Source organism: Corapipo altera, unplaced genomic scaffold, assembly GCF_003945725.1.
Source record: "Corapipo altera isolate COAL_440 unplaced genomic scaffold, ASM394572v1 271, whole genome shotgun sequence".
Classification (NCBI taxonomy): domain Eukaryota; kingdom Metazoa; phylum Chordata; class Aves; order Passeriformes; family Pipridae; genus Corapipo; species Corapipo altera.
Window position 1 is genome coordinate 1,692,079 of NW_020884935.1, and position 8,462 is coordinate 1,700,540.

An 8,462-nucleotide genomic window follows, 5' to 3' on the forward strand; every position below is an offset into this window, starting at 1 on the left:
ACTCCTCCCCAGTTGGTTGTAGCCAAAGGAACTATTGAGGGAGGAGTCAGCACCAAGCCCCCAAGTAAAATTAATCAAACCTATTGCATCCCTTAAATAGCTTTTTTTCCTCCATTGATTGGTAAGCCTAAGAAACAGCTTTTTCTAAGATTTCACAAGAGCATTAATCTCTAAACTCTTATTCAGCTCCTGAGCAGAAGGGAAGGTCTTAATTATGAAAAAAAAAAAAAAGAAAGAAAAAAAGCACAGATGCTGCAAGGTATTAAGTCAAGAGCTTTGTGAAGGGGGCAGCTTTCTTTCCCACTACTGATAGCTAAGCTGGGTGTTCCTAGACATTTCTGCTAGATATATTTAGAAAGGAGGTCAAATATTAATCTACAGCCAGTTTAGCTCAGAAATATCTCACATTACAGTAGAATTTTTCAATACAGTTGGAAACGTGCCGGTGTGGAATTTGTACCCATTGTAAAATGTGTTCTGAGCTCTGACTCTGAACCGTGTCTGAAAGCCAAAATCTTTAATCTCAACTTAGATATATAGTGGAGCAAGGTCTGGCAAGATGCCCAGAGGGTCTAGGTCTTCATTACAGCAGAATCATATTTTTTCTTCTCTGGGCTCTAATGAATATCAGAGCACAGGGGGCACGTGGGGCTGGAGATGTGGTGGAGAGCAGTGGGTGATTCCAGGGGCTGTGGGCAGGGGAGCAGGAGAGACTTGGAGCACTTAAGCAAAATGACTGGTTTAAAATCCATCTTTTGACTGTCTCCTGGGACAAACAGACATAAAACTGTCTGTGCATTGACTGAGCTTGTGGTCAGGTGTGAGCTGAAACAGTAAGACTGTTCCCTTGAAGCAGGATAACAATCCAAACTTCCTTCTCTCCTTCCACCACACCCCCCCTGCTCCTTGCTTTCGGTTGTGTTCTTTTGCATTTTGCTGTCAGAAGCAGAAGACTGCTTCAGGGGCCCTTAATATTTTAATAATCATTGACTTTCTCCCAAAGCTTGTATCCCAAAGGGAGTGATGTTTGCTCATAATTATGCCTGAGAGACAGAATATTGCAGTTTTGAAGTAGGATTTAGACATACTCACTCGCCTTCTTTAGTAGTAATTAGACAAATCTTTTCTTCATGCTGCCTGTTTTCAGGATTTGTCTTGTACCTGTCCTTTATTTGGCACCTATAAAATCCTTCTACAAATATGGGAGCATCACATCAAGATTTCTGTAAAACACACTGAGTACAGAGGTTATTCCTTGTCTTGGTGTATTTGTTGTGAAATCCTTGTACGTATGAAAAAGCTGTGATTCATCACTGCAAGTAAAGGCACATATGTTTTAATCATGGTGGGGTTTTTTTTTGGAAGACTTGGTCTAATTTCAGCATCAGGTGGTGATGCTGGTGTAGGAGATTACTAAAATGGCCTGTCATTTTGTGTCACTCAGGAGAAAGCTGGGGACACGCTGCCACCGTCCGTTTAATCTTTCACTGGGACAACAGTCAGAGGTAAGTGAAAATCAGAATAAAAATCCTAATAATGGCAAGTGTGACACTGGGGAATCTTCTTAGACTGACCACAGCGGCCAAGCAGGGATTTGAATTTGGTTTCTGGCCTTGTTCTGCTGTGTCCCAGCCTACTGAGGCTCAAGAGTTTTCTTGCTCAGGCTGAGCCAGAGTGGGCTGAACTGTCAGGCTCCTCCTCCCCACCACAGGGCACCTTTCTGACCAGATGCCACATCTCATCAAAATATAGCATCCTGATGGCAGTTGTTCAGACACAAGGATTTAGGGTCTGGTGGCTGAGTAGACATTTCTTTTTTTACTCTCTGCATTCTGTAAGCAGGGAGGAGAATTTCTTTGCCTGGGTGTTTTAGGCCCCGGTCAGTACAAAGCCAGAGATGCCAAAGAAGGCTTTAAAGCCACCAAGATAGTGACCCTCAGGAAGATGGGCTGTAGCCTCAGGGACAGCCTCTAGACCCTTCTGCTTTGGGATGCAGCAGGATGGGCCTGCAAAGCTGGGCAGAAACCAGAGACCAAGTTCCAGTGACCTGCAGAGAGGCAGAAAGAGCTGCAGTGACAGGCAAGGCAGGGCTGAGCTGTGGAGGGTGGGTTTACACACCCGAAAGAATGAGGATGGCCCTTCTAAAAACAGTGTGTGAAGTTCTGTCTGTTGCAGTGAGATCTTCCCTGTTTCCTTCTTCTTTTTTCTCCTCTTCACTACATTGCAAGGTCATTTCTCTTTCCTGGTCAGTTAAATTTGTCTTGTGTATACTATCACCGTGCAGCAGCTTGAGATTAAGGAGCTGTGCTTCAATTCCCTAATCTTCTGCAAACAGGGAACAAAAATGCTACTGGAATGTTGTTGTGCATAGTTTTTGCTTGTTGAATTTGAAAGAGAAATGCAGTGACACTTTCTTGTGGGGTTTTGTTTTTAAATTCTAAGTTTGAAGGCAATGCAGAGTGATTACAGCAAGCTGTTTAATTTGGAATTAAATTAACATCGCTGATTAGTTAACAGCCTTTATAAGACAGAAGTTGCATCAACATAATGATTGCAGAGTGAACAAAAGTTAATTTTATATATCAAAAGAACTTTTTTCTTCTGCAACAGAGCTAGGAAGTCTGCAGATACAAGTTCCAGAAAATAAGCCAAAGATAGACAAACGTGGCTTATTTACTGATCTAAATCTGCAGCTTACGTGGAGCAGGGCCTGCAGAAACAGCAATTCTGGTTACAAATGCCTCTGCAAAAAGCAGAAATAACTCAATGCTGTTGCATTTCTACATAAACTGCCTCATGATCAATCGTAGTTTTGTTGTTAAATTGTTTTTATATTACACGGTCGAGGCACAAAGACCATTTGAGAATCCATTTGCCTATTTTTTTTTGTTTTTTTTAATTTTTCAAATGTGCTTTGGCCAACCCTGATACCTGACTCCTTTCTCTCTACTACTGCAAATGTCAGAGCTTAATTCCAAGGGTTCTCACTGCTGGGAGGAAAGATCCTGTTGAGTCAGAGGCTCCAGCTGAGCACTTGTGAAAGCGTGGCTTCTGCAGCTTCAGATTTGGGCAATTTTGTCAAGTGTAACCCACCACTTCAATGTTCTGAGGAATTCCCTGTGTAGCTAACATGAAGTGGCAGCGTTCCTCAGGCTGTAATTACGTGCTCTCTAATAGAATGGCACCTCAGGGAGGAAAAAAAAAAAAACCCCAAAATAATTAACGGGATTTTTGGCAGGGTGTCTCGATACTGAGAGCAGAACACTTCCTAGATTGGCTCGTGTAAGTTTGGGGGAGGTGGGCATGGAGCAGACTGGCAGCCCTGGCACTGGTTCAAAAACCTTTTGCTTTTGAGCTGCTTTGCAATTTTCTATCAATATTATGCAAGCATTTACTGAGCTGTACAACCCAAATCAAGGGGTATTGCTTAGAGCCTAAATGCCCAAAATCAGGGAAGTGTCAGAGGAGAAATGAAAGGGAAACTGTTTTCTCAAGGTTATGCTGTATGTCAGTGGCAAGGGCAGGCTTAGAAATAGAACATCATCTTCTCCAGCCTCTAGGTTATATTGACAGGCTTATGAAATCTCTGGAAAAAGCCTCCCTGGAAGTACTGAAATTCTTGAGGGTCTTCCCCAGTTTAGAGAGGTCAGTGAACAAATGGAGTAGGAAAGACTTGTGCTCAAAACCCTTTTTTGTTTGCATTTTAAGAAAGTGACATTAGGAATTAATTCATAATGAATATTGTTCCAGAAATGTCATCAAATACTGTGATGAAACAAGGCTAATTAATCATTCACTCCTTTTAGTAGGTCTAGATTGTGTGTGAGCTGACAGGTCATGTAAGGATGGGAATTTGGCATCATCCACAGTTTAAATGACCTATATGAAAATACATACCTAAGAATCCCACTGGTACCTACCCCAGGATTGTGGGAAAACTTGGGTCTGGTCATTGGGTTAGTTGGAATTTTTATTACTGTATTCACTAATCATAATTTACCTCCTTTTTTTTAACCAGGTTGGCAACCTTGTACAAATCACCGAGTCAGAAGGAGGCAACAATCCCCTATCACATCACAGTCAGTATTTCAGGGTGGAGAGTCAGAGAGGGGAGCACAGTGGGAGCTGTAAAGGGACTTTCAGACACAGAGATAAATCTGAGAACCATGTTTGCTTTCGTAGGGTTGCCTTCTGAAGGTAACCAGTAATGCTGGAATGTCTCCAGATTTATGAGTGTTTTGCACCTCTTCTCTTTAGAAAAGTGACCCAGCAGTTAGTCCCCTGAGTTAAAACATTTTGATTTCCAGATCAAACTTACAGGCAGCCTGTCCCCATCTGCTCTGCTGCTAGTGCTGCTTATTTTATCTGCCCTTGATGTTAACTTGTGGCCTAAGTGCAGTTAGTGAGGACAATCTGAGCCTTCATTTGGGAGACTTGAACCAGCCAGGCTGTTTTCTCCCTTCTCAGGTAGGCTCTTCTCTTAATCTCTTCCACTTGGGTTTCTCTTTTTAGGACCAGGATGATCAGAACTATTCCAGAGGTCTCATCAGTGCCATATATATTTCCCCATCTCTGCTTTATGTGTGTTGCCTGATATAACCCAGGCTGTATTTCTCTTTCATGGCTCCATCCTACAGTGACCCTACACCCAGCCAATATATACAGATTTTTCTCCTTTGTCACTATCATATAAGGAGCTTCCAGCTTATGGCTGGAGACCTCATTCACCCCTAGTTAAATCCTGTGATTATTTCCTTTTGTGGAATGCTTAGATACATATTAATGAGAATACATGCTGTCTAAGCTGTATTTAGGTTTAAAAAAACCCTCACCACTCTTACATCTTCAAATGTCAGATCCATAGGTACATGCCATAACTATTGGCTACGTGTCCTCATGGAAACACGTTGCCATAGCATTTCCTGCAGATTTTAATGCTGCCATAAGATGAGATCTTCAAACTTTCCAAGAGAAATCAGATTTTTCTTCACTCCTGGGTGTATTCACCTGGACAGGAGAAACACTGCAAATATATACTCTTAGCTCTGTGAAGACTGGAAGGGTAAGTGGGGCTACATCCCAAGGTTGTTTGGATCATGTGATGTGAATCCTTTTTCTCCAGCTGACAAACAGATGGATTTTATCTTAGACAGTTTAATTGCCTTTTCCTTTCAGTTTTATATGCACCATAAAACAGCTATGCTCTCTTCTGTGTGAATGCACACAGGCTTGAAATATGGTTGAGAGTGAATCCCAATCAAAGATTAGTTAAAACTTGAGATTATCCCTGTGTTTTTCCTCTTAATCCTGATGAACTGCTTCAGCAGATGATTCCTTTAAGTAAAAAATGTATTATCCCTGTTTTTTTCATGAAATTCAGGGCTGATGATAGCAGTCTGCTGTTATAATTTCTCATTCCCATCTCTGTGGTTAAACTGGAAGACGTAAATACATGTGCTCTGTTTCCAAGTCAGATTTAGCACATCTATGTATAACCAGCGTACAAAAAAAAGATAATTAAAGAAATAATAAATTCCTTAAGCCTCAGAAATGTTTAGACATGGGCAAATGAGGTACCATTGACAAACTGGCTGTTCAGGGCCTGTAAGGCAATGGAGAAATGTTTAACCATGACCAGGCTTTGGTTGGTTTTTATCCATGTCCTTTCCAACACTCTGGAGAGTCAGTCACCACTCTGGGGGCTGTGGAACACCTCTCCCATGAAATCCTTTCTTTCACAGGCTGATAAGGATTCATTCTTAAATGCAGAGTATAGAAATGTAAGTTGATTTATGCACAAGGGAGTAAGTGGCTCCTGCTGATTCACCTAAATTTCCCAGGAACGTGACCTGATTATTTCATGGTGAAAGATAGAGACCCGGGACCTCTATTCCGGGTAGGAACTGTCAGTGTTTCCCTGAACTGAGGAGGGTCTGCCAAGTTAGCAGTGGGAACACTGCTCAAGTAATAAAGCCATCTACCTCTGCCAGCCTTGCTGCAGTGTGTAGATGCCAGAGGACATTAGGGAACAATTCAAAATGACAGGAGACTGAGCTTTGTCCTTGGTTCCAGTAGCCACCTCCCCACCATCTAAAACCCACTAACAAGCCTCAAAAATATGCACAAAATTCATGTATTTTTGAGGGTGCATGCCTGTAACCAGTGTGCCAGACATCCATACTAGGCAGCCCACTTCATCATGTTCTGGCCTTTATAACCACTGGAATGCTTTTGCTGGGAGTCAGCCTGCTGGATTAAGTGGATTCTTGGCTACAGATCCACCTTTGTGCCTCAGGGAAATGGCAGAGATTAGATGCAAGCAGCAGTGAAACATTAAACTTGAAGATTCCCCATCAGGCTCTTTAGAATAACACTTGAGTTGCTTATAATAGCAGAGGGACTGCACAGATCCTGCCCTTGTGGCACCTCTTGCTGTTTGTTCCTTTAAAAGCCCCGGGCTGGGTGAGGTGAGGCATTCAGAAATAGAAATACAGGGATGGCAGACGTAAGCAAGACGTTTTACTTGGGTTTGGGATTGATCTTGGTGTGGGACACGCTGGCATTTTGGAGGAGTCACATGTCTGATAGTAATTCCACCTGCTTTTTTCACACTGCACCAACCCAAAATGTCAGCGTTCCTGAAATGCTCCTGTCCCCACCTGAGCATTTTGGATCACCAGAGCGATTTCCTTTTCTGATTAACCCCTTTTCCTCTCTAAGTCTGCACTGAGAGTGTCCCCTGAGCTGTCAGCAGGGCTCCCTGCACAGCATTTGTCTGGAGATGGGAAGACAGACAGTTGCAGGTTTTCATAACGTCTCAGTATCTCCATCTGCATCTGTGACGTGTTGAACTAACTGATTTTCCAGATCTTTCTTATTTTAAAATAGTTAAAAACCATTAAATTGTGGAGCTGCAGTAAAAGAAAATACAAATGGTACTGGGTCAGATAGATCACTTCAAGCACTCTCCTGAGTAGCAGAGTCTAGTTTTTCACTTCTGCATTTAGTTTTTGGCAGTTAAAGGTTTTCATCCCGTTGTGTCCCATAAATTACTATGCTGGAACAGTCTTTGCAGTCTACAGACTGATTCAGCTCTGCTGTTCTCTTACAACGTCTCATTGATGTTTTCAGTTCATTAAGTAGGTACATGGAACAAAAATATCCTAGGTTGTAGGAATTCACAGTTTTGGTTCTGAAAATGACGGCGGCAATTAATCCAGTCATCTCCCTCCTTCTGGGGGAGCTGATGGATTTGTCTTTTAATTTATTTAAATAGGCAACATAAGTGAATTTACAGAGAAGCAGTTCTTCATAGCCATAGGGGTGATTAGTAGCAAAATGAAAATGATAGCCTGGTTGGTGAAAATAAAATATCTTCAAGGAAGAAAATGAGGAGACACAGTTAATAGTCGGCACGTGTGTTGAAAAGTTTGCAGTGCTGGTCTATAAACGTTCTGGGGCTGCTCATTGAACATAAATGGCAGCCTCCTCCCTTATCCTGGTCTTCTGGGAACTAGTTGCTCATGCTTTATATCCATACAGGCTTTAGCACATGATTTCCCTTACATCTTACAGCCTCATGGCTTCCGAGATGTGCAGCCTCCAGCTGTCACTCAGAACGCAGAAGGGACTGAAATGAACCCTCGGAAGCGGCCGCGGAGGGAGGAGGAGAAGCAGCAGCAATTCCAAAGTTGAATGTTAAAAAATGGGAGCTACAGGAGAGCAGTTGCACAGTGAATGTGCAACCAAAGGCAGCCTGAGAGACTCTCAACTTCAGTTCCTGCTCTGGGTGTTATTTTAACATTAAGACTGCAATATGCAAATTTCTGAGGCAGAAGATTCCTTTGTGTGTGGCATAATTTTACTTTTATAATAAAAATTTACGTTTTCTATTACAAGGGACTTTGGGGTGGTTTTTTTTTTGGTTTGGGTTTTGGGGTTTTTTTTGGTTGGTTGGTTGGTTTGGGGGATTTTTTGAGGAGGATGGAGAATCCAACTACTTCTTTTAGTCCGGGTAAAAGCACAATGAAACGAGTGCATCTAGTACAGCACATTGAATGACACGGGTCTGGATCACTCATCTGGCTTTGTGTGCCCCTGAATTTTAAGGGGGTTGGATGCAGCACTGTGCTCACCACCTGCTCAGAGCAGGGCAGGGGGCAGTGGAGATGCTCGTGGGGGCTGCAAGAGGAATGCAGCCTTCACCAGAGTGGGGCTTTAGCCCTTACCTGCTGCTAAGTCCTTGATCAAGGACAATCAAAGCTCTGCTTTGAACTTCTCGTTTATCTTGTGGTGACAACAACAACAGAGAGGAAAGGCTGGATCTGAAGGACAAAAGATTTAATCCAGCACGGTAATTTTGTGTTCCCATCTCAGTAAGTAAGAATACTTTGCCATCGCTCAGGCTCGAGCCAAAGTGCTGCACAGCTCTTATTCCCAAGTTCTTAGTTTCAGGCTGAGGT

The 8,462-nt window shown here is 42.6% G+C and overlaps 1 protein-coding gene across 2 annotated transcripts in view; it reads left to right on the forward strand.

Moving 5' to 3' along the window:
- The window catches only part of RAD51C (RAD51 paralog C), an 18,243-nt gene extending 10,348 nt beyond the window's left edge, over positions 1-7,895 (forward strand). The window contains exons 7-9 of one of the 2 annotated variants that reach the window (XM_027660423.1): positions 1,445-1,505; positions 4,019-4,079; positions 7,576-7,895. In XM_027660423.1, coding sequence (XP_027516224.1) covers positions 1,445-1,505; positions 4,019-4,079; positions 7,576-7,695 — 242 coding nt within the window. In that variant the 3' untranslated portion in view covers positions 7,696-7,895. Of the gene's footprint in view, positions 1-1,444; positions 1,506-4,018 lie in introns of both variants that reach the window. The other variant, XM_027660422.1, reaches the window with a different exon arrangement.
- The last annotated feature ends 567 nt before the right edge of the window (positions 7,896-8,462 follow it).